The 26546-nt window shown below is 46.7% G+C and overlaps 1 protein-coding gene across 8 annotated transcripts in view; it reads left to right on the top strand.

Moving 5' to 3' along the window:
• Window positions 1–26546, top strand: part of LOC119971908 (serine/threonine-protein kinase BRSK2) — a 1145911-nt gene that overhangs the window by 632755 nt on the left and 486610 nt on the right. For all 8 annotated transcript variants that reach the window (XM_038808215.1, XM_038808217.1, XM_038808213.1 and 5 more), the window contains one exon: window positions 15341–15426. In XM_038808215.1, coding sequence (XP_038664143.1) covers window positions 15341–15426 — 86 coding nt within the window. The remainder of the gene's footprint in view (window positions 1–15340; window positions 15427–26546) is intronic.

Genomic DNA, 26546 nt, shown 5'->3' on the forward strand with positions numbered 1-26546 from the left:
GCAGTCGCTAATCTTCCCCAGAAGATTTAATCGGAACTGGATTTACCTGAGTACGTTTAAAGTGATCAACAATTAACTGTCGCGGCTTTCCTCTCTCCGTTGAACTTCTCACACTCTTCGGTTTTCATTTATATCGCTGCATTCTATTATCAGAAAAAACAAACTTTATTTCGTCAAGGTAATTGATTGCACATCTGTTAATTAACAGCTGAAACAAACTTTATTCCGACAAGGCAATTGCACATCTGTTGCAATGAAGATTACTATTTCATTTTCATCCGTTCACTCGAAGAATGTATCCTCAAAACAGCAGGCAGAAAATCAAGAATCAGTTTTATGGAGTGCTGCATTATAAACAGAGCATGTGCTGTTCCTTACCATCCTTCTGGTCTTCAGGATGTCCCCAAGCACTTTGCAACTAATGGATTAGTGTTGTAGTGAAAGCAAGCACAGGAACCGCATTGTCCACAATGACGTCCCAGGAATGATAATGAACAGATAAATACCTGTTTAATCTGCTTGTGATGCCGTTGGTTCAGGAAGGACTGTTAGTCGGGAAAACTCCTTGCCCTTTTATCGATCGTGTCGATCAGGCAAGTTGGTATTTCTGTAATCAATCTGGAAGATGGCATGTCGGCAATGCAACATTCCTTCAGTACTACATGGGAGTGAGAGCCCACGTTATATTCTCATATTATAGAATGGAGCTTCAACCAAGGGGCTGGTTTAGCTCACTGCGCTAAATCGCTGGCTTTTAAAGCAGACCAAGCAGGCCAGCAGCACGGTTCGATTCCCGGACAGGCGCTGGAATGTGGCGACTAGGGGCTTTTCACAATAACTTCATTGAAGCCTACTTGTGACAATAAGCGATTTTCATTTCATTTTTAACCACAATCCTGTACCTCTGAGGTGAGCTTTACCAGTGACACAAGCTGCTGCCATCAGTGGTGAACAATGTGCTCCTAACTAAACTGCTTGCAGTCATTGGGAATTCATCAGATGTGATGAATTATTCATTATTATCTTGTGTCCAAAATATTTCTTCCTTGTCTCTAAGTAGCGACAGATTATGGCTAACACTGAAGTTGGAAAACAACACTTAGCATTGCTCAACAGAAACAAATGCTGCAATTATATCAACACTTTGGTAGTTGAGGAAAAGGACGAGGACAACTCAAATGTCACAATATTCAACTTTCGGAAGGCTAATTTCAGTGAGTTGAAAAGGCATCTGACCTGGGTGGGCTGGAATCAAAGATTGTCAGGTCAAAAACGAAATGAACGACAAGAGGCTTTCAAAGTCGAGTTACCGGGGAACAGGCGAGATACATTCCGGGGCGGGGGAGGTTATAAAGCTGGAGCATCTTGGCTGACTACAGATATAGAGACTAAAATGAAACCGGGAAAGAAAGCTTCTGATCGACGCTGGTCCTCAATGATGTTCATAATTCAGTGGGGTACCGCGCTGAATACCAATGGGGAACTGAGAAAGGAAAATCAGGGGAAAAGACTTAAAATAGAACCCAAGAAGCCTTAAAAAAACAAAAAAAATAATGGCAGGGTAGTCAAGGAAAAGGTGGGACCTATTCGGGAGCAAGAAAAATCTTATGGAGGAAGCAGACATGACAGAGTTACTAAATGAATACTTTGCATCTGTCCTTACAGTTCCCATCTTTACTGAGGGAAGGAAGGTGGGAAATGACAGATGCGCTGCTCACAACCTTCTGATTCTCCTCAGATATGTGAGTGCTGTCAGAAGACCGGAAGATTGTAAATGTTCAAAAATGGGGAGAGGAAACAACTCTGCAATTCCAGGCCATTCAACTCAACGTCAGTGATGGAGACACTTTGAGACATTAATCCAGGACAAAATTGCATTGACGCTTGGTGAAATATAGGTTAACAAATGAAATCTAGCATGGATCTAATGAAGATTAGCCAGATTTGACTAACTTGACTGACTTAACTTGATGAAGTAACTGAAAGGGTATATGAAGATAGTGATGTTGAGATACCCATGAGACCCCTACGAGTGCCATTCCGTTTGCGGGGACCAGTGCTGAACGGCGCTCGCCCAAAGTCTCCGAGGTGAAAGGGATGAATCCCAAAGGCTCGGGTACTTCAGGAATCTGCATATTAGATTGAGACTGATATGCAGATTTGCAAAACGTGATGCCGCCCACAATGGGCAGGATTTACATTGCAACATCTTGCAAGATAGCGTTGGATTGTGCGAGGCATTATGAGCCGAGTAGATCCCAGGAACGGGGGCCGGGATTCTCTGACCCCCCCCTCCAGGTCGGAGAATTGCCGGAGGGTGGCATGACTCCCGCCCCCACCGGCTGCCGAATTCTCTGACGCTGGGGATTTGGCGGGGTCGGGAATCACGCCCCGCCGGTCGGCGGCCGCTGGCAGCTGCCCCCGGCAATTCTCTGGCCCGCGATGGGCTAAGTGGCCGCCCTTTTTCTGTCAGTCCCGCTGGCGTAAATTAGAGTAGGTCGTTACCGGCGGGTCCTGGAGGCGGGTGGCCTCCAGGGTTCTCGGGATCTGGCCCCGAGAGGTGCCCCCATGGTGGCCTGGCCCGCGATCGTGGCCCACAGATCTGCGGGCGGGCTTCCTCCACATCAGCCGCTGTAGTCCTCCGCCATGGCCGATGCGGAGACGAACACTCCCACGCATGCGCTGGGATGGCGCCAGCACATGCTGGCGCTCCCGCGCATGTGCCAACTCGCGCTGGCCGGTGGAGATCCTTCACCGCCAGTTGGCGTGGCGCCAAGCCCGTTCCCCGCCGGCCAGCGTGGTGCAAACCACTCCGGGGCCGGCCTAGCCCCTGAAGGTGTGGTGGATTCTGCACCTTTAGGGCGGCCCGACACCGGAGTGGTTCACGCCACAACTTCCTGCCGGAGTTGCCCGCCCCGCCGATTACGGCAGAATCCCGCCTTCTGGTCTCCCGGCCTCTATTGGCCACGCTGCGATGCGGCGAGCTGCTTTTCAGGCACAGCATGGCCATTGGATCACACCCTAGGTGTCATTTTGGACAGGTTTGGCGGGGTGTTTCTCATCGGCGTTTTGGGGAAGATCCTCACTGCTATTGAATCACAATTAGGACGGGATTCACTGACCAACCCACTGCGTGTTTTTCAGTGGCAGTGACGGCCCACAGTGGGATTTTCTGGTCCCGCTGTTTGTTGCCAACGGGATTTTCCATTGTCTGCACCCCTTGTCGCCAGGAAGCCCGTGTTCTGACTGTGGGACTGGAATATTCCGTTGACGTGAACAGCCGGTAAATTCCGCCGGGGGAGTTTCTTTTCAGGCTCGTCCACACTTAGAAATGTTTTCATCACTGCCGATCTGAACTCGCTGCCGTCATTTTGAAAGGTGCTCTGATCTCTAAGTGAGCATCACCCACGGGCAATGTCACCCCACCCCCCCTCCCCAAACACACACAAGGGCAACGAGTTCCAAGGCGACTTGTTGCGTCACCAAGTCAGGTGCGACAAGAGAGCCTCCCCAAGTGAGGACACCCTGCTATGGGATGGCTGAGAGCCCCCCTTTTCAGGCCTCCCGCACCCTCCTTTCAGGACCCACACCCTTAACCCCTCCCAATCTTTATGAGGCCACTACCCTTGATAATGGCACCCTTGGCAATGCCACTCAGGCACCCTGCTCTTGCAGGGTGGCAGAGCCAAGGTGCCCAGGTGCCAGACGGAGAACCAGTGGACCACCCTGCCTTGTCCCTGACCAACCAGGAGTCTCTAATGACCTGGGAAACCACCCAGGTGCCATTACACCTGGCCCACCTTTGTGTGGACCAGTATAAACGGCACCTGGTAGAGGCCTCGCTGGGGAAGTCGTTGGTTCCCAGGCGACTCGTTACGTCACCAAGTCAGGTGCGACAAGGCCGGTAAATTGCAACCATAAACATACTCTACACCACTATAGTACACTCTAGGGTAGGCTCTCACAGCACTATCTCCAGTGCAACTGGACCCTTGGAGTCAAAGGTCAGAAAGAGAAATTAATGCTATAGTGTATGGATTTCTAGTTTCTTTTGTAATTGAAGAGAGATTACCCAAAAATTAAAAGTGGTTACATGAATAGCCATGTTTGTCTTTTTGTCTTTCGAGCTACAATCTACCTCCCTAAACTATTGTATGTTGGTATAGTGGAGTAGGGCCAGTTAGCTGGTTAAGACTGTAGTCCATAATGGCTCCGACAGCACAGGTTCAATCCTAGCACTAGCTGAGGTAATTCTTGGGGCCTGTTATGGGAGAAACATTTTCAAAACCCCAAAATGTATCATGGAGTTCAACCAACCTCCCCCTTTAATGTATTGTTGCTTTTCCAGCACACGGCTTGTTCTCCAGGTGTGGTACTACAATTATGGGCACGTGGGTTTTTAAACACAAAACAATGTTTATTCCATGAACTCAACTTAACTTTTAAATAAACATTGGATCACTTAACACCCCTTACTTCAAAGATAACCCCGAAAATAATACAACATTAAATAATCCTTCAGTTGTTCCTTTAAACATCCAAGAGACTTAACACCTTTAAACAAAAACACATCAGGTTAAAGACATTACTATTATGAGTTTAAATCATCCAAATGATTCAGAGATAGTCTTTTATGGCAGAGATCACAGCAGATCCAACTCACTGCAAACACAGACACACCCAAGCTCTTAACTTAAAACTGAAAACAAAAGCAGAAGTGAGCTCAGCTCAGTTCCCCCACCCTCTGACATCACTTCAGTAATAAAGGGGTAGCATGGTGGTTGGCATGGATGCTTCGCGGCTCCGGGGTCCCGGGTTCGATTCCCGGCTGGGTCACTGTCTGTGTGGGGTCTGCACGTCCTCCTCCTGTGTGCGTGGGTTTCCTCCGGGTGCTCCGGTTTCCTCCCACGGTCCGAGGATGTGCGGGTTGGGTGGATTGGCCATGCTAAATTGCCCGTAGTGTCCTAATAAAAGTAGGGTTGAGGGGGGGGTTGTTGGGTTGCGGGTATAGGGTGGGTGCGTGGGTTTGAGTGGGGTGGTCATGGCTCGGCACGGCGTTGAGGGCCGAGGGGCCTGTTCTGTGCTGTGCTGTTCTATGTTAATATGGGCTGCTCCATTTCTTAAAGGTACATTGCTTAAGCATCCATTTCTTAAAGGTACTCTCACATGACAGGCCTGTCTCATTTGCTTGCTCCATTGCGATATCATTCACCACCTCCCCCCCCCAAAAAAAATTAACTTTATTCATAAATTTTTTTAAAGTACATCTTGAAATACTTTGAATTGAAAATCATTGAGTCTTGTTTCGTAACTCTCCGACTCCAAGAACATGACATGAGGAGTGAAAGTGTGTGTGTGTGTTAGTATGGTTTTGAAGGTCTATATTTTGATAAAAATATATTATTTTGATATGTATTGTATCCGTGATGTGGTGATGGTGTAGAGGAAGAAGGAAGGCATTTACAGCTTTTACAGTAATCAGTTTGTTGAGTGATGCTGCTGCATTCCTGCAGCGACCATAGAAGGATTTATAGCTTTACTCATTCCATTAGAAAGACGGACATGCTTTGCACGTCACACAAGCTTCAAAAGAGGAACGTAACAAAAATCAGACATCCCAGGCCATTCTTCCAATGAATAACACAATAGCTTCGTGAAATATTGATGTTTGATTGTTATATAAGCACACAGAATGCTAATATTCCAAATCAAATACACCAATCATGATAATTTTGAATATTTGTGTTTACAGAATATAAATTACCATATGAACTCGACCAAAATGCTTTAAAAATATTTTAACATTTCATGTGGCAATAATTCATGGGTAAGTGCTCGTGTAATAAAGAGAACTATTTAAAAAATAAATAATTTAACAATAATGTGAAATTGTATACTAATGTGAACTATAACTCAAAAGCTATACAGATATTTGGTAGAACCCATAATGAGGATTATTATAATAGCATTGTGACATTATTAAACATGCTGCGAATTTAATACAATTTTAAAGGCACAGATATTAACTCCTCAGAAATGTAATATGCTTAAATTTGTTATTGAAGATGCCTTGGGCTGTTCAGACCAGAAGGTAGGACTGGTTTATGTGAAGTGCCCCCCCCCCCCCCCCCCCCCCCCCCCCCAGCCCCACACAAAATATTGGAAAGCCACAATGTGTCATGACCTTACAGATGAAGCCTTCAATCAAGACATCTGGCTGCGACAGGAAGCTCTTGTTTACGCCTGTACAGTGGAAGAGGGACATCGGTGAAATGATGTGTACTTAATGATGGTTACCTGCTTGTTCTTTACTGGGAAACTGAAGACAGACAGCTTGATGGAAGACCTTGAAGAATGAGCCTGCCATCTGAATTCTCCAGTCAGCCTACTACTATGGGCTGGTGGAACCCAGCTGGCTTTCACTAGCGCTTCAGAATTTGAGCTCGAGGTTCGCCCTTCTCGACCCTTTGCTGCTTTTCAAAGTTGCTTCCCAGGCCGTCACGGTGGACTCCTTATTACCACCAGAATGTTGAATGGAATACAGTAATAGATTATTGGCATTCTTCTTGTGGTAGACAAGATAATATCCTGACAGTTTAGCATTTGGTCAGTCAGCAAGTTGTTTTTCGACACTGTATTCATACATAATATACTCACCTTTATTGTCTGCTGACTGTCCTTTGTTCTGGGTTAATTAGGGCAGAATTTAATTTTCAGGTTTGCGGTTTTATTAAGCCATCTGCTATTCTTTCAGCCCATGCAAATATACATTCTGAATTTGCTGTTTTTTTGTAAATTAAGTAGACACTATTTGAAATTGCTTTTCCTTTTAAACAATTAGACTAAGATTCATTTGCACTATTTAGCGTTTTGCTCAAATGTACAGAATCAAACCAGTCCCCTCTCTCTCACATTCTTCAACGCCACAATCCTTCAGGACCCTCTGTTCATCGATTTCTGGCCTGTTGCGTACACCCCACCTTTTCGCCCCAATAATGCCTTCAACCAAATTCTGAAATTACCAACCTAGGCTCCTCTGCCTCTTCACCTTTTTATCTGCCTTTAAGAACCTCCATAAAACCAGTCTCTTTGAGCCAGTCGACAGCCACTCAGTCTACAATCTCCTCCTTTGGCTCAGTTATTGTCCGATTACACTATTGTGAAGTGCTCTGGGACATCCTATATTGAAGCCACTATAGAAATGCCAATTTTTTTTACTTGGGCTGTGATAACCCTCTGTGCTCTTATATATTCAAATGTTCTTTATCCACATGCATCCAAACAGATATGGTCATTAAAATCACGATCATGCTGTAATTATTGCCTTTGTGCTGTGAGGATCTCTAATTGGGGTTTATAGTTTTCACCAATGCTGCAACTTGCATTTGGTGTGTATAGGACCATAAAACATAGAACATAGAACAGTACAGCACAGAACAGGCCCTTCGGCCCTCAATGTTGTGCCGAGCCATGATCACCCTACTCAAACCCACGTATCCACCCTATACCCGTAACCCAACAACTCCCCCCCTTAACCTTACTTTATTAGAACACTCCGGGCAATTTAGCATGACCAATCCACCTAACCCGCACATCTTTGGACTGTGGGAGGAAACTGGAGCACCCGGAGGAAACCCACGCACACAGGGGGAGGACATGCAGACTCCACACAGACAGTGACCCAGCCAGGAATCGAACCTGGGACCCTGGAGCTGCTTGATGCCAATAAATTGTCTTCATTTAATGACAGTAGAGTAGGTGTTGTAATTTCTTAATGGCATGCTATTCGATAATATTAGGAACATTATATAAGGCTCTAGTGTGCCACTTCTATTGGTGACCTGGTAAGACAGGAGTTCCAGATGGCCATTGTACGTTTGTTCCAGCACAATGTGCTAGAGTTGACAATATTTACTGAACACGCATAAATAAAATCTAGCCCTATACTGTACTCGAGGGAGAAACAACAGGTTTGCGAGAACCATAATGGGCCAACTCTTGCTGGAAATATAACCGTGTTTTAACGACATAGTCTGTCATCAATGTGCATATTGGCCACCAGGTTCAGGAGATTGAGCTACACCAGGAGTTTCCAATCCCTCAAACTTGTTTGTCAGTTTATGCCATGTTCCCTTGTTGCTTTGCACAAATGGCATGTCAACCTTACCCCTCCTTAACTTTAGAATTTTGCAGGACTTGTGCAGTCATTCTCCATTAAATCACTACAAAGTTAGGGCTAGTAATAAAAAGTAACATTTTCCCGGCGCAATAATTGAGCAGAACATATATGTACTATTTTAACAATATGATCATTGAAGTTGCCGGTCAACACACTTGACCCAGAAAGTGAACCATTTAAGTTGTTTAGTGTCATTCCTGCATGTCGCAAATTTTCCTGAGACTTTTAAAAATTGTAAACTTGAAATGTTTTGTATCCTTCCTTGCCTTTTCTTTTTCTTTTTTTTTCTCTTTCAATCCAATCTTTCTTTACTTTTATTTCTATAACTGCCTTGATCCTTAATTCACCTTTCTTCTGAATCATTTGATTTCTTAATCCTCAAATTAAGCTCCTCGGCGAGATTCTCTGTTACCCGACGCCGAAATTGTATTCAGCGATCGGCGGAGAATCCCTTTTGATGCCAAAATCGGGGGGCGGCACCTGTTTTGGGATGCCCCCCCGTCCAAGAAGGCATCATCGGGATGTACGACGCATGCTGTTGTGACGGCCTCAGGACATCACCGGAAGGTCCTCCCCCAATGTTCCACCCCCGATGGGCCGGCTTCCCGACGGTGCGGGACACGTGTGCTCTGAGGTTTTGTCAACGTCGCATAACTGTGTCCAGTGCTGCCATAGTTTGGGGGGGGGGGGGTGGAGCTGTTCCGCTGACCACATGGCTTCAGCGGAGGCTGGGGGGACTGGTGTGAGGTGGTCAGTGGGTGGCGGGGGTGGTACAGGGGGGGCACTATCTGGCAGGCCGGATCCATGCGCAGCCGGCGGCATGTTGTAAGGCGCACCGCTGCAGGTCGCCGGCGTGTGCATGCGTGGCCACAGACCCGGCAATTCTCCAGCCGTTTTTGTCGGGAACGCCGGGAGTTTTACATGGCGCGGTTGCCAGCCCTCCCACCGGGCGGAGCGTCGGCGCTGGAGCGGCGCCGACTTTTTCATCGGAGAATCCCCAAAGTTCCATAGTCAAATGGGAGGTTGAAAGAGAAACCTAATCAAAACATAAAACTAGGAGCTGGTTTCTCCATCCCGCCGTACCAGATTTCTGGTTCAGCACGCCGTTGGGATTTCCATTTCGCCGGCTGGCTAATGGGGTTTCCCATTGTGGAGCAGCCCCCAGGATGCCGGCAAAATGGAGAATTCAGCCCATGGTCTTTGGTCTGTTTTTCCTTGTGATGATAGCACATGTCTAAGTAATGAAAAAATAAATACAGGTGTAATTCAATCCATTACCTTCTGGAATCAGGTCAGACTAGAATCTAAAAATATTACACAGGGGATGGGATTCGTGTTCGGCGATCGGCCCTGACAGGAGCCCCCCAGCCACTATGGCGATGTTGGACACTTTTAGAACAATAATCTTTATTATTATCACAAGTAGGCATACATTAATATTGCAATGAGGTTAATGTGAAAAGCCCCTAGTCCCCACACTCCGGTGCCTGTTCGGGTACACGGAGGGAGAATTCAGAATGTCCAATTCACCTAACAAGCACGTCTTTCGGAACTTGTGGGAGGAAACTGGAGCACTCGGAGGAAACCCACGCAGACACGGGAAGACCCCTTCTCTCTCCCCCAGCAGCCACTGCTGTTTCCTAATTTTTAAAAGCACAGATGAACCTTCACCGTCGTGAATTCTCCCTGGCAGAGGCTGAGGATTGCGGAGGCCCCGGAGAATACTGGGCTAGGCCTGCTAATGATACTGTACGTGCGGAGTGGAATGCATTGATGCCGCTATCGAGGGACCCGAGAATTGCAATTTGGCGTGAACCCGGCGCCGGCCACGATTTTGTCACAAGGACCGATTCTCTACATAATCGCCTTTCCTGATTTCGGCATCGGCCGACAGAGAATCCCACCCCTGATCTTTCCAGGACTGGGTGTACACTTGTTCCTCATAGAAGAGTATCTTGTATGGAGATATTTACCTTCAATGTTGCATCGTTTTGGAACTCTGCTTGCTCAGGAGGAATTTAATTGTTTTCTTGGTATCACACCAGCTGTAAGGTTCCAAGATGACCTGTGACCTTATCTAGCTAATACCCCTGATAATTGACAGAGACCTGTGCATTAATGACTCAGCTACTAGATCGGTTCCTGTAATGATTCACTCTCCTACCTGGAATCATCTTTAATGCATTAGTGAGGCTTGACATTGACACCACACTTGTGTCTTCCCCTAGACCTTCCATCTTAACATCTGACACCTTCCACAGTAAAATAAACAGGAGAACCATTAACTGGACATGGTACAAAGTTATTACCCACACATTTAATATAGTTTACTGCCTCAAATGTCAAGTTTATTGTTGTAAGATGACACGTTTTCTTGTCATTAATTTGTGAAATCAAGTCACTTGTAACCAATCTCTCACAAGATATATTTAGACCTGACTGGATTACTGCCAAGATTGTGAAAAATGTATAAATGTAGCAAATCAGTCAGTTTTACTAAACCACCACAAAAACTAAAAATAACGTTACATGGATCATACAACAGGTACCAGATTCAGAAACGGGAAAGGCACACATAGCTTAGCCAACCCTGCAAAGCCCTCCTGACTGACATCTGGGGATTTTCTCCGAATTAGGATAGCTGTCCCACAGACAACAGACTGGCTGTCGTATTCACGGAATCCTAACATGCAGGCAACATTTCAGACTCTTTTGTTCCTTAATATATCCTGTCTCACCGGCAAGATAGATCCAGCAAAGATCACAACAGTGTGGCACACTGTCAGGAGGGATTGGCTGTGGGATTGCGCAACATTGGTGCTGGACCCTATGAAGTCCCATGACATTACGTCAAGAATGGGCACGGAAATGTCCTGCTGATTGCCACCTACAGCTCAGTGGATGAGCTAACACTCAGTGGATGAGCTAACAACTTGGAAGAAGCGCAGAGAGTAGCAATACAATGCACTCTGGGTGAGGGTTATCAATGTCCATGGCCAAGTGTGACTTGGTCACACCAGTACTGACCAAGCTGGCCCAGCCTGAAAGACATAGCAGGTGGTGGAAGAACAAACCAGAGGAAAAACTTACTTGACCTCTCTTCACCAATCTAGCAGCATTGGCAGGAATGAACACAGCATGATCCTTGAGGAGACCACATGTCATCTTCACACTGAGGGAACTCACTGTGTTGTGTGGCAGCACTGCCATGCCACAGGAGATAGATTCATTCAGATTGCACCACAGAGGTTCCAGGGTAATGACCATCTCCGACAAGAGAGAGTCTACGAGTTTAAGACAGCGATGATGGAATTTTCTTTTTATGGGTCTCTGGAAGTCTCTTCAAAAGGCGGTGCAAGCAAGTTTTTGAATATTTTTAGAGCTGAACTGGATAGATTCTCGATTAACAAGGGGGGGGGGGAGGGTGAAAGATAATTGGGGGTAGGAAGGAATGTGGGGTTGAGTTTACAATCAGATCAGCCATGATCTTACTGAATGGCGGAGTAGGCCGAGTGGCCTACTTCTGCTCTTGATTTGTTTGTTCGCATAACCAATTCCTCGTGACATTCAGTGGTATTACCCTCATCAAATTCCACCACCAACAAGATCCTGGGAAGTCACTACTGACCAGAAAGTTAACTATGAATACTCTGCCTGTAAGAACAGGTCAGAGGCTGGGCATTCTACGGCAAATAACCCACTTTCTGACTCCTCAAAAAGCATTTCACCCATCAATATATAATATATATAATGGAGATTGATGGAGTATTCTCTGCCTGGATGAGTGCAACTCCAACAACACTCAAAACCCTATACTGTCCGGGACAAAGTCCACTTTGATTGGCAGCCCACACACCACCTTAAACATTCAGCCCCTCCACCATGGGCGTGTCATTGCTACAGTGTGCATCATGTACAAAGTAAACTGCAACAACGCGACAAGGCTTCTTTCACGACACCTTCTAAATACATGGGACTGGATTCTCCCAAAATGGGGCTATGTCCCCACGCCGGCGTACAAACGATGGCGTTGCACTCCACAGTTTCCTGCAAAAAATAAAAGTCGATTCACTTAGCTTCTGGGGGCTAGCAGGGACCCGGGGAGCTTCATGCAGCTTTCGCTATGGATATGGGCCCCCGCACTTCCAGTTCTGAGTCCGCGCATGCACAGACTGGTGGCCTCCAGTGGCCACGCCGAGCGCCATGGCGGACTCAGACTGTGGATCAACACGAACAAGCTAGAGCCCCCCCCCCCAATCAGCCGTGCGCCTCTCCATCGGACCGGCCCAATCGCTGGCCCGGCTGCCCATAAGGCCCGCCCCCAGTGCTCGACCCCACCAGGGCGGCCGCGGACTGAGTCCCGCCTGGCTATTCCACATTAGTTCCACGCCGCTGGGAACTCGGCCAGTCGGAGACCCGGAGAATCGACAGAGCGGCGCCGGGCCCAATTCGGTCAGGAACTTTGATTCTCCACACCCACGCCAAACGGGACTTCGGCACAGGGCTGCGGAGAATCCAGCCCATGACCTCTGCCACTTGGAAGTACAAAGGCAGCAGGCGCATGGGAAAACCGCCACTTCCAAGCTCCCCCCGAAGTCGTACTCCATCCTGGCTCCAGATATTCCTTCACCGTCATTGAGTTAAAATCCTGGAACTCGCCACCTTACAGAGCTGTGGGTGTACCTTCACGACAAGTGCTTGAACGGTTCCAGAAGCGTGACCCACCACCACATTCTCAAGGGTAATTAGGGATGGGCAATAACTGCTGACATTGCCTGTGGCACCCACTTTTTGGGAATGAATCTTTAAACATTTTGTGTGGAACAGGAACATTTTCAGTGGCTTGAGGCGGTGGTAAAGTTATTCCACACGAGGGATACAAATGGGTTTTTCTACACAATTTTACTTCTGACCACAAATTTTAAGAGACGCTTTTTATTTAAAGTTAATGAGGACTATTATATACATGAAGGTGCCTTAATATTCCTCAGAGGCATGCTCTGCCAAATTGAGTCTCTAAAGCAGGAATTTCCATAAAATATGTCTGGATTATTAATTGACTTAACAATAATTCTCTAGAGAATGCCATACTACACAGGTACAGGAAAATGGTCAATAAAAACCAGCTGTATAAATTTTCTCAGCAAATAAATGGTACGGTGAATGCCAGAACTGCAAATTTCAGCTCTGTAGTGCCCACAGTTTTGCTGTCATGGATGCCATTATTGGTCCCAACTGGCATCTGCGCCCAATCTGCCCACCAAATTGGGTGTTGGGGCTAAACATCCATTCAGCAGCAGGAAGGACTTGCCCCCTGAACAACGCTATTTAAAAAGTTAACCAGCTACTCGGAGGTGAACTGCTGATTAATTTCTACAGTCTCTGAATAAATTTGTGGAAGAGCCTAGTAGTGGCAGAACTGTTTAAAGTTGATGACGTTAATGTGGAGTGGAGACTTCAACAGTGTAATCAGACCACACAAGCCTGGTGTTGTCGGGCCAGATTTCAGGTTCACCCACTGCACCATGTTGCGAGGGTGGAGGAGGTGACCACGCCATTGGCCGGTGGCGGGGTATCCTGCTCCCAGCGCTATCAATGGGGTTTCCTGTCGTTTGCAGCTGCCGGTCAACGCGCGGCGGGAATTTGCCGTCGGCAGGACCGGAAGATCCCGCTGGCAGGAACGGCTGGAAGATTCCGGCAGTAGTTATGCTGGCCTGAAGATTTGGAGGAAAATGGAGTAGAGGCAGCGTAGAAGAGGATCAGCTACTTGCAGAGGGAGGAGGAGGAGGAGGAGGAGGAGGGGGGAAAAGCTCTGAGCCGGAGTCGGTACCCACCACGGGTCTTCTGGAAACATTTTGCTTACCTCATCGAATACCAGGAGCATTGTGTGTATCGACTCAATTTTACTGTGGTAAATGTGTGAGGTTGAGGTGAGGCATTAATGTGATGTATGAGTTGTGCTTGTTGCAAATTTTTGGTAAGTAAGTGAATGGTGAATGGAGCAGTGTGTGTGAAGCTAGTGTTTCATTTGTTAGGCTATGGCATTTGATCTTCACGACTCATGTGAGGTCATTGAACTTATTCCCGGACTGCATCCAGGGGCTAGTCTGTTTGCGTTGACAGTAATAGCTACCTGTGCCTCCTCTGTCTGGGCAGCCTCTAGCTCACTGTGGGAGGAGTATCTCTCTCCCCCTGTCCACGCCTGCTCCAAGGCCTCGGTTGCGTTGGAGAATCTTGGAGCATGGTCTCTGCCTTGTTATGCCATTATTAATCCTATTCCTGCTGAGACACTCTTCTACAGACAGTTCCAGCGCTTTCAAAGAGGTGCAGGTTGGATTTAAATAGTGCAGCCTAACTTTAGGTTCTGCTGGCCTTGCATGAATTCCACCTCCCCTATTGAGGCATGCAGCCACTCAGCAGTGCCCTGAGCATTGGACTGCATGCTGATGTTATTTAAATGACCAGGTAACATGAAATTTGTGTGCTGCCCGTGTTACAACAAACAGACATGGATTAATCAGGCACTGAAATGTCTGTGTCCATGATCAGGCCATGAGATTTAGTAGCGATATTCAGTTTGACTGAATATAACCCAACTGGGCTATGGAGAAATTATGGGGACGTGAGATAAATACCAGATCTGGTTGTAGTGTTGACTTTTGCTTCATACCAAATAAAAATATCTGTGCCTCAATGACCTCATGGAAGGGGGCAAAGGTGCCATCCACTGTAATATATGTGCTGGAATAAATTGGAACTGAAAATGATCAGATGATAACTTTGTATGTTCAAGTTTCCTGGTGGGATATTCTATTTTAAGATCTCAATAAAATTGACATATTAACTGGTTGTATATTAGGTTTTGTTGGAACTGGCTGGATCATAATATCAGTGGTTCCTTTAATTAGCTCAATATCTCCAATAATGACATATAAGTTTTCATTGATTTTTGCAGACCCTCTGATGAAGTTACTTTTGACAAGGTGCTATTTCTGTAAATTTCTACGGTGTAGTCAGTGAAATGAAAAAGTTACACTTGTTTTATCTTTTAAAAAATACAGAAAGGATGCTGTATAATCATAGCGTAGCATTAACTTACACACTGTTCATTGCTTTGGTTTGTTAATATGAGTGTAATGTTTCTCTCTTCTTATCTTTTAGGTAGAACGGGAGATAGCTATCCTGAAGTTAATAGAACATCCACATGTTTTAAAGCTACACGACGTCTATGAAAATAAAAAATATTTGTAGGTATATGTTTGGAATTTTATTGAAAGTATGTTTACAGGTTATTCCCTGTTTTGTAATAAATTGTGTTATAATGCACAAGCTTCTGTTCCCCTTATCCACACCTTTTTAATTTTGTCCTGTATGCAAAATCTGCTTTGATCATAGAATAGAGTGCAAGAGGAGGACCCTGAGCCAGGTAGTCGGCAGCACCTAGAGCAGGGTGCAAGAGGAGGACCCTGAGCCAGGCGTCAGCAGCACCTAGAGCAGGGTGCAAGAGGAGGACCCTGAGCCAGGCAGTCAGCAGCACCTAGAGCAGGGTGCAAGAGGAGGACCCTGAGCCAGGTAGTCGGCAGCACCTAGAGCAGGGTGCAAGAGGAGGACCCTGAGCCAGGTAGTCGGCAGCACCTAGAGCAGGGTGCAAGAGGAGGACCCTGAGCCAGGCAGACAGCAGCACCTAGAATAGGGCGTAAGAGGAGGACCCTGAGCCAGGTAGTCGGCAGCACCTAGAGCAGGGTGCAAGAGGAGGACCCTGAGCCAGGCAGACAGCAGCACCTAGAATAGGGCGTAAGAGGAGGACCCTGAGCCAGATAGTCAGCAGCACCTAGAGCAGAGCACGAGAGGAGGACCCTGGGACAGGCAGTCATTGACAACTGGAGGAGAATGTACGAGGAGGACCCTGAGCCAGGCAGTCGGCAGCACCTACAGCAGGGCACGAATGGAGGACACTGGGACCGTCAGTCAGCAGCACCTAGAGAAGAGTACAAGAGGAGGACCCCGAACCAGGCAGTTGGCAGCATCTAGAGCAGGGTGCGAGAGGAGGACACTGGGGCAGGCAGTCTTTGGCAACTAGAGGAGAATGTGAGAGGAGGACCCAGAGCCAGGTAGCCAGCAGTACCAAGAGGAGAATGTGAGAGGAGGACCCTCAGTCAGGCAGCCAGCAGTACCTAGAGCAGGGTGCGAGTGGAGGACCCTGGAACAGGCAGTCTTTGGCAACTAGAGGAGAATGTGAGAGGAGGACCCTCAGCCAGGCAGCCAGCAGCACCCAGAGCAGAGTGTGAGGGGATGACACTAGGATAGGTAGTCAGTGGCACCTAGAGGGGAATGCAAGAGGAGCATCCTAGGACAGGTAGTCAGCAGCACCAAGCGCCAAAGATCACAGCTAATCATAAGCTCATTGGTTGGTGAGAAGCTGCTGTTAGGGATAGTTATTAAGTAGCTGAGAATTAGATAAAACACATCTTTAAATTTACATTTAAGTAAGAAATAGAAGGAATAGGGAAACAAAGTGAGGTTGAGGCCTGGTAACATAAAGCTCCATAAGTAAACCAAAGTAAAATAAAGTTAACGTAAGGGAAGTAAATTGAAGCCATGGACGGCCAGCTCAGTCCTGTGGCAGGCCAGGCGTCTTGTAATATGTTGGAAGTTGTGAAAACTAACGGCGTTCTAGAACAGGGTTTTTCAAAGTGTGGGTCACGGCCTGCGGGTGGGTTGCGGGCGTGTGTCAGAAGGGTCACGGAGCTAAGGGTCACGGAGCTAAGGGTCAAGGTGTTTGTGTCCGGTCTCAGCGCTGGATTCTGGGTCTTTCTTATTCCTGTCATAGGATCCCATGCTGGTCTCCTGCTCAGGCCTAAAGAGAGAATTTAAGGTAAAGTTTTAGTTGAAAGATTTTATTTTGCAAATACCTCCCTAGATTTCCTCATGGACCAGCAGGAATTTTAACTGCTGTGTTTTAATGCAACCGATAGATTTATTTGAGAAGTCTAAACGGGCGCCGTGGCTGCTGAGGGAGAGTGGGTACGGAAAGTGCCCACCATCGCCATAGTATGCTGACAGTTGTGCCGCTGGCTAGGGGCTTCTGCCAGGGCCGGGGTGGGGGGGACTTGTGGGGGACGGCCAGGAGGTGGGCCATGGAGTTGTGGTGAACAGGCTCGGAATACCATTACCGCAGCGTGCAAGGCAGCCATGTGGCTGACTGCCCACTGTGAACTTAGTGCCACGGGTCGAATGGGTGTCCCCAGCAACTCCCCCTCTTCCCCAGTACCCTCTGGCCCCAGCTTGACCAATCAATGGAATGGGTGCACTCCAATGCAACCAATGCCATCTTGTTGGCTGGGATGTGTGTGTGAGGCAGTGTAATGCTAATATGTGGCTGCAGCTTGTCAGCCTCTCTCTAGTATCAAACCTGACCCCAGCGAATCTGGCACCGTTTTCCATTGGAATTGATCGTGTTCCACATGGCGCCGGTGTGAGCCCCTCAATTGTACTGAATCGGTTCAGGTGTGGCACTGGTTTTGCTGTCATAGAAGTCCACCAATTCTGCCCCGGCATCAACACTTCATCTCAGAACAGAGAATCCGGCTGCTTAGTACTCGATACTCAATACACTTTCCACCCGCTTTCCACCCCTCCACCCCTCCTCCCCCGCAAAAAGGGTAAAGGGACCAAAGCAATTCCACATGGGGCAGAGCCTCCTAATGTGTGACTGCTCACTCCATGGTCACCACCGGAAGTCTTAGTTTTTATTTCTGAAGAAGGTGTGGAGGAATTAACTTTAACAGGTAACATGCACAGACGGTGAGAATTTGACAGCCTGTTCAATCCAAGATGCAGAGAATTGGAATGTACAGTAAGAAGTCTTACGCCAGGTTAAAGTCCAACGGATTTGTTTGGAGTCACTAGCTTTTGGAGCGCAGCTCCTTCATCAGGTGAGTCACAAACATGTTGGACTTTAACTTGCTGTTGTAAGACTTCTCACTGTGCCCACCCTAGTCCAACGTTGACATCGCCACATGATTGGAATGTAGGAACAGGAATAAACTATTCTTCCTCATGTCTGTTCTGCCATTTAATGAGATCATGAATGGCCTCCAGCTTTAACAGTTGTTTGTGGGACGGAGTTTAATATTTCCACCATTCCACTCGAGTGGAATTGTTTCAGAGGACATAGGGGCCACTGATAAAACTTGTTTACGTCCACGATGTAATCTGCTGACCACACATCTCGTGTGTCTCAAAAACATGGGCAGGTTAGCTAGCCTGAATCCCATCATGCATTGTGGCCACTGCGTGTAGCCAGAGCCTACATGATTATCACTGCTATGTCCTAAAATACAGGTTTAATGGTTAATAATGATTACTAGGCATACTTTCTATAATTAATCTCAAACCTTAATAAACTAACTTATGTTAAACTACTCCAGTGGCATCCTAGCTATTCAGTTTTAAGAGGTCACATCGCTGGACACTCCCTTCACTTCATTGCAGTGTTAATGTAAGCCTACTTGTGACACTAATAAAGATTCTTATTATTGTTTGGTGAGTGGGCGAAGAAGTGACAAGTGGAATTCAATCCGGAAAGGCATGAGGTAATTCATTTGGAGAGGGCAAACAATGCAAGGGAATAGTCAATAAACAGGAAGATATTGTGAGGAGTTCAGGAAGTGAGTGACCTCAGAGTACAGATCCACAAGTCCTTTATGGTGACAGAATAGATGGACAAGGTGGTCAAGAAAGCAGATGGAATGCTTTCCTTTATTGGCTGAGGTATTGAATGTCCTATTCATATATTTGATGACATGTCTTTTGAAACATTTTGAGAAAGTTGACATTTTATCAACAGAATACATCCAAGGCTGTGTTAAATTACCATGTGTCCATCGATCTTTATAGTCATAAAACCAATACATCTAACTTAGGTAATGGCTTCATTTTTAACCTGCATTGATCTTTTTACCTTCCAACATCAAATGTAACATAGACAATGAACATAGACAAAAAAAATGTTCATTATTTTTTTCACCTACATTAATTCTTGTTAGATAATTTTGTGACCTGACTATTAATGAGAATCGTCAGAATAAATTATATTTGGAGGTGAGAACTAGATGACAAAATCAATTATGTTACTATCCCCTCACACCCAAGACCTGGCTCAAAATGCACCCCAGATGGTATAAGTTTAAAGGGAATGTGTTGAAATAGATCCCACTTGTTTTCTAGTACGAAAGTCTCCATCGTCCCAGAGGACCATTTGGCTGCTTTCTCCTGTTGAGAGAGAGCTGACTGGTGGTGATTTAACCTGAGGGTCAGCACTCCTCAGGCGAGGGGCGAGGTTGAGAAGGCGGAGCCTTCCCGAATAACCTCAGCCGTCACAAGACTTGAACCCTCGCTTTTGGCGTTGCTCGGCCTCACGAACCAGCCGTCCAGCTAACTGAGCTAACCGACCCTTTTGTATAGACCTACACAAAACAAAATGTTCACAATTTACCACAAAACTATAGCTGCTTCACTTGGGCAGATTGTAATGATATCTAATTTAGAAAATGGGAAGTAAAGTTGCAGTAGAATTCTTCTGAATTTCAGTTAAAGCACATTGGTGGAAACTTTAAAGTATATCTAATCCACACTATGCTGAACTGACAGCGTGGGTAAAGATTATGAAATGGTCCCTGATTTTGCGGAACCAAAATTCAGATACATATTTTAAAAAATCTAAACAAATATATGCATGTCCTTGCTTGTAAATATCATATTGTTTCAGTTTGAGTACAAATATAAAATGTAAAGAAGACAGCTGGGGCTGTAGTGATATGCATCACTTTACATACACAAGGGGTTAATGTAAATGCACTACAACTAAGTAACCACTAGAGGGAGCACCAGAGATGTCATGATATGCAGACACACAACCAATGGGTCATGAGAACAGGACACAACCAATGGGTAATCAAGACACCCAGAGGTGGCATTACCACAAGGGGGCACTACACGGCCCATATAAAAAGGACAAGGCACACAGGCTCTGCCTCTTCCACCGGCAGAAACCAAGAGAGCAGGACAGGGTTGATTAACTGCAACATCACACCTTAGCACATGGTTGAGAGCAAGCTTGTATGGTTAGCAAAGTAGACTAAGTTACTAGAGGCAGATTAGTAGAGTGTCGAACTCATTTAAGAGCATTGTTAATCTTTCAATAAATACGTGAAACTTATCTCCAAGTCTGGAGCATCTTTCAGCAGAGCCTACATCAAGTAGCAGCTTATGTTACTCGAGGTAACATAACACAACAGGGGCAACCATTTTAAGTGAAATTTTCTGATGCTGATGTCAAGACTGATGAATTCTTCCACAGAGGACTGGGTCCATGTTGCTGAATAACAATCCCCGTTCATGATAGTACCATCGGAAGCTTTGGACAGATTTTGTTTATTTTTGCAATGCTCTTAAATAATAGTTGTGAACTACATTTAGAAATGTGAGGTGCTGGATTCTCCCATTTTGCGGCTAAGTGCCAACGGCAGTGTGGGGACTGTTGATGCCAAATTTGGTGCTGAACACTCACTGATCCTTGAACTGGTGAGGGTCTAGCAGCCGTGCCGGGTAACACTCCCGGCTCCCACACCAAAAACGGCCAGGCCCATGGCTGCGCATGCGCACGGCGATGACATGCAGCGGTCATGCTATACAACATGGCACCGGTTGTGATGGTTGTCCGGTTGTACCGGACCCGATCTGCCAAATACACCTCTGCGGCACCCCCCACCAGTCCCCCCAGCCCTAGCAGAACAAACCCCCCCCCCCCCCCCACCCCCCGACCAGCAGCTCCAAGCCAATTGAGACCACACGCCAACCACGTGGTCGGGAACCCGGCCCATAAGGGGCGGAGCTTTGGGGGCGGGCCTTCTGATGACACGCCAATGCCGTTGCAAATGTGTGCGGCGCACAACACGATGATGTCACTTCGGAGGGGGCAAAGAATAGAAAACCGGCAACGGAAGGGCTTCTCTGCCCAATTGCCGCCCGAGGAATTTTAAAGATGGCATGGACCATTGCCATCCACATCCCCATTGAAATTTCACACTTCTCTTGGTCTGTTGTTGTACCGCAGCCAATTATTTTAGAGTAGCCTTTGGTTACGCCATAAAAAAAACAGCTTTTGCCTTTCCCCTCAGCGATAAGAGATTAAAAAAATTAACAAGGGCATTCTTTAAAAGGTATCATTCTGATATGTTACAGGAATGCTCCCTCCAGCATGTTAGTCAAAGGAATCAGAAATTGATCTCACCCATGCTGCTATGGGGAGATGCCAATGGAACAAGAGTCACACTGGCCTACCCCTGAATACCTCATCCTGGCTGGACTGCAACCAGCTTTGACAAAAGCCTATAGATTGTGCATCACCAGCCAGGCCCTGAGCTTGAAAGTGCAGCTAGACAATCGACAGTGACCTCCAGTTCTCATCTCCTCGCAACATTTAAATATTCTGATGATTCCCATTATATTTCAGCTCACATAATTATCTAAGAAAAACAAGAGTAGATGAGAAAAGTTGATAATTCAAACCACCTAACATTGATCTATATTTGATATTGGAATACAACAGATAAATGCAACTGTGAAGAATGAATTTTCTCAGTTAGATAGTATCATTCTATTATTGCAAGTATGTGTGTCTTGTTACACATGGTAACCTAACACAGCCTTGGAAGTATTCTGTTTATAAAAAGTCAGCTGTGATGTGTTGCTGGCACAGGAAGAATCTCGTAAAAGAAAGGATGCCCTGTCTCTCTGAAAACATAAGTACACTTAGTTTTGCAATCGGATGACATAATGGATGTGTGTGCTATTTGTTCAACATCACTGGGATCAAAGCCAACGAAGATTGATGGAAAAGTTGCTTTCAATTGATTGAAAGAGCAGTATTTCAAGTGAGGCTAGACATTGTAAACACAATTTCTAATGCCCATGTGGCCCTAGAACAGTACTGTACCCAGTTTGGCATTACATTGGAACTGTCACTGATAATAAAAATCTTTATTAGTGTCACAAGTAGGCTTACATTATCACTGCAATGAAGTTACTGAGAAAATCCCCTAGTCGCCACATTCCAGCGCCTGTTCGGGTACACGGAGGGAGATTTCACAATGTTCAATTCACCTAGCAAGCACGTCTTTCAGGATTTGTGGGAGGAAACCGGAGCACCCGGAGGAAACCCACGCAGACACAGGGTGAACGTGCAGACTCCGCACAGACAGTGGCCCAAGCCGGGAATTGAACCCAGGTCCCTGGCATTGTGAGGCAACAGTGCTAACTACTGTGCCAGCGTGCAGCTGATGTGGGAATTAGCACTGTCACCTAGCAGCATTGAGGGTGGTCTGCTGAAGTTGAATTTAAGATGCTTTGGGGTGGAATTGTTCTTGACTTGGTGGTGCAAAATGATGATATTGAATAGTTAGTCCATCTTACACCCTACATGATCTCTCTTCAGTGATTTCAGTGGAAAAGAAATTTGAATGAAGTATAAAGTGCACTGCCAATTCACTAGTAGATGTTTAACATCACGGCCTGAGACCCATTTTACTCCCTTTGTCCAAGTAGAGTGGAGCTTTACAAGTAGGCCAACGGGTCCATTCAGGCCATTTTCTCTCTATGTAAGCAAGAATTCTAATCTCATTACTCTCTTCCTGTATTCCATTAACTTATTTCCTTTTATCTGCCCGTCAAATGTTAGATTGAATGTGGATATAAATTCTACTGCTCACTAATCCCGGAAGTGAATTCCACCACTTCACAATCTCTGATTAAAAGCATTTCTCCTTTCCTATGTTCTAAATCTTTTGCATTTAACCTGGCTTCGATGGCCCCTTATTCTTTGACCTTTGACTCCTCGACCACTGAAAACAGTCTGTTTCTATATACCCTGTTCTACTTTTCCTCACTTATTGAAGAACATCTGTCATATCTTCCTGTAATTGCTGTGTTCTTACAGAAAAAGATCCAATTTCTCAAGTCATTCTACAATTTGTATTTCCTCATGTTCTGATGGCCTATCAAGATTTTGTGTAGATCTATCACTACGGCTTGTCTTTTACATTCTGTACCTATTGTAGATAAAACCTAGAATGCCATTAGCTTTATTAACCTAATCAACCCGCGATGCTGCACTTAATGTTCTGTGAACCTGTCTCCCAAGTCTCACTGCTCTTCGCCATCACTAAAGCTACTTCCATTCAGATACAATTCTTTTTTTACCATCTTGTGGTTACTGACATTTAATTCCATCAGCCACCTCTTCGACCATTCTTCAAATTATCGATGCTCACAATGAACAAATTGCATCACGAGGGACGGCACTTATAACCACTGGAAAAACAGCCCTGAACTCCAAATCTGTTTCCTCTCTGCTATCTCATTTTTATTCAGTCTCTATCCTCCCTTTCATTCGGTTTCGGTATCTCTTTTTTTTGTCATCTCAAATGTGGCACTTTGTTGAAGGTTTGATGGAGTCCACATGCCCTACATACACTGCATTTCAACATGTATGTTGCTCTCTTTTTTTAGATATGTGGCAATTTCATCCTTGATTGGTGACTCTAAAGTTTTCCCTTCTCGATATGTTGAGCTAACTTACCTGTAATTAGCTGGAAATGGTTCAACATTGGCCATTTTCAGTTCTCCAGCATACTTCTACGCTATACAGAGCCCTGAATGACAATCTTGGGATTTTGCAATTCCCACCTTCAAATAATGAAGGATTTGAGATGTATGCTCATTAAATGCTCACTGCTAATAGTTGTTGACATTGAGTTCTTGAACTTCAAAGTCTTTCATACCCCAGCATGGACACCTCTAGCCTTTTTAAAAAATAAATTTAAATCGAAATAAATTTAGAGTACCCAATTATTTTTCCAATTAAGGGGCAATTCAGGATGGCCAATCCATCTAACATCTTTTGGTTTGTGGGGCAAGACCCACGCTGACATGGGATGAATCTGCATACTCCATACACTGATTCGGGGCCGGGATTGAACCCGGGTCCTCAGCACCATAGGCAGCAGTGCTAAGTACTGTGCCACTGTACTGCCCATGGGCACCTCTAGCCTTGATGAACATAACAAAACTAATGAATGAAAATAAAGGAAGAGGTGATGCTGGGCATAGACATTCAGCCCTTCCATATGCCATAGAGGACCTGAGTGCTAAAATAGAAGCAATCATGTTAATTCATTTTTAAAACATTTAGAATTATCGTTTGTGACAAATCTAAATGTATTGGTTTAGCTTCCGTACACCTTTAGCATCGTAGATTATCAGCGGGATTCTCCCGAGGACTAAGACCCCACGCTGGCGGGAAAACCGGCGCCAACGACTCCGGCGTCAACGGGCTCCCAAGGTGAGGAATTCTCACCTGTCTCGGGGGCTAGGAGGACGGCGGAGCGGTTGCCGGTTGAAGGGACGGTGCAAGTTTGCGCATGCGCAGGACCACCGGCATGGTTCCGCGCATGCGCAGACCGGCAGATGTATTTTGGCGCGTGCGCGGGGGATTCTCTTCTCCGCGCCGGCCATGGTGGAGCCGCTTTACTTGACAGGTCCCGCCATGTGGGACCGTACGTAACCCACGCCGGTGGGACTGGCCAAAAATAGACGGCCACTTGGCCCATCGGGGCCCGGAGATTTGCCAGGGGGGCCGCTGCCAACGGCTCCCGACCGGTGTAGTGTGAATCCCGCCCCCGCCTGAAAACGGCGCCGAAGAATACGGCAGCCGACGTCAGGGTGGCATTTGCGGCGACCCCCGGGATTCTCCAACCCGGCGGGGGGGGGGGGCATGGAGAATCCCGCCCCAGAGGTTTCTTGATATTGACTGCAGTGCATATTCTCAATTCTCGTTGCAGGAGAATTTAGGAAATACAGATTATTTTTGTTGTTTCCACAATAGATTTTTTAGTTCTTCACTCTCATTGATAATTACTTGGTATTGACAATACTGACCTCGGACTAAGGGTGAGATTCTCCGTAAATGTGGAGAATCGTAAAGGCTGCCGTGGGACAGGCCGTGACCCACGGCAGCCTTCACGCCCACTTCCGGGGCCGATTCTCCCCCCTGGGTGGGGCTAGGAGCGCGGCCCCGTGTGTCACGGCGGCGTGGCTTGACGACGGTCGTCAAGGCCGCACGTCAAGCGTCACGCCGGCTGATGCGGCCAATGACATCGGCCGCGCATGCGCAAGTTGGATAGCACCAACCCGCGCATGCGCAGTTGGCGTCCTTTTCCTCAGCCGCCCCGCAAGACGTGGTGGCTTGATCTTGCGGGGCGATGGAGGGAAAAGAGTGCGTCCGTTACGGACGCACGGCCCCGTGATCGGTGGGCACCGATCGCGGGCCTATGCCCCCCTTGGCACGGCCGTGGTACTGCCGTGCCAATCGGGCCCCCAGATGCCCCAAACGGGCATCTGGCGTCCGTTTCATGACGGCAGCGAGCAGGTGTGTTTGCTGCCGTGTTGAAATGGGCGTGAAGGCCCGGCCGCTCGGCCCATTGGCCTCGGAGAATCGTGGCGTGGGTCGGGCGTGGGGGGGGGGGGAGAATAGCGGGAGGGCGTGAAAAATGGCGGGAGGCCCTCCCGCTATTCTCCCACCTGGCGTGGGGGGCGGAGAATCGCGCCCTTAGTTTCTCAAATCCAGAGACGTCCAGCATTCAAAACCTGCACATTGTTTAGGGATGGAATGCGTTCTTTCTCCAAAGAGCTAATACTTGACCTGCTCCGCCACACCTATGGAATCGGAAATTGTGATCACTTGCCATGTCCCTCCAGTACTTAATAGGATGACATTGGACCATCTATGTAATTCGTATCTCAGCTAATCTGCCCCCCTAATACCTAGCTACACATGCTGCCAGCACATTGACAGATTGCTGCCCATCCAGGTACATCCAGGTGGCACAGTGGTTAGCACTACTGCTTCACAGTGCCAGGGACCCAGGTTCAATTCCAGCCTTGGGTAACTGCCTGTGAGGAGTGTGCACGTTCTCCCTATGTCTGCGTGGGTTTCCTCAGGGTGCTCCGGTTTCCTTCCACAGTCCAAAGATGAGCAGGTTGGATGGATTGGCCATGATGAAATTGCCCCTTTATGTCCAGGGATTTACAGGTTAGGTGGGATTATGGAGATAGGGTGGGTGAATGGGCCTAGATCAGGTGCTCTTTCAGAGGGTCAGTGCAGACTGGATGGGCCAAATGGCCTCCTTCTGCACAGTAGAGATTCTATGATTCTGTTCTGTCATTCTACAAGAAGTTGATTATTGAACATCATGGTGTACTGACACATTGAAATTGTGAAAGAGACAATGGAAAGTGATATCTTGGG

Source organism: Scyliorhinus canicula, chromosome 9 (genome assembly GCF_902713615.1).
Source record: "Scyliorhinus canicula chromosome 9, sScyCan1.1, whole genome shotgun sequence".
Taxonomy (NCBI): domain Eukaryota; kingdom Metazoa; phylum Chordata; class Chondrichthyes; order Carcharhiniformes; family Scyliorhinidae; genus Scyliorhinus; species Scyliorhinus canicula.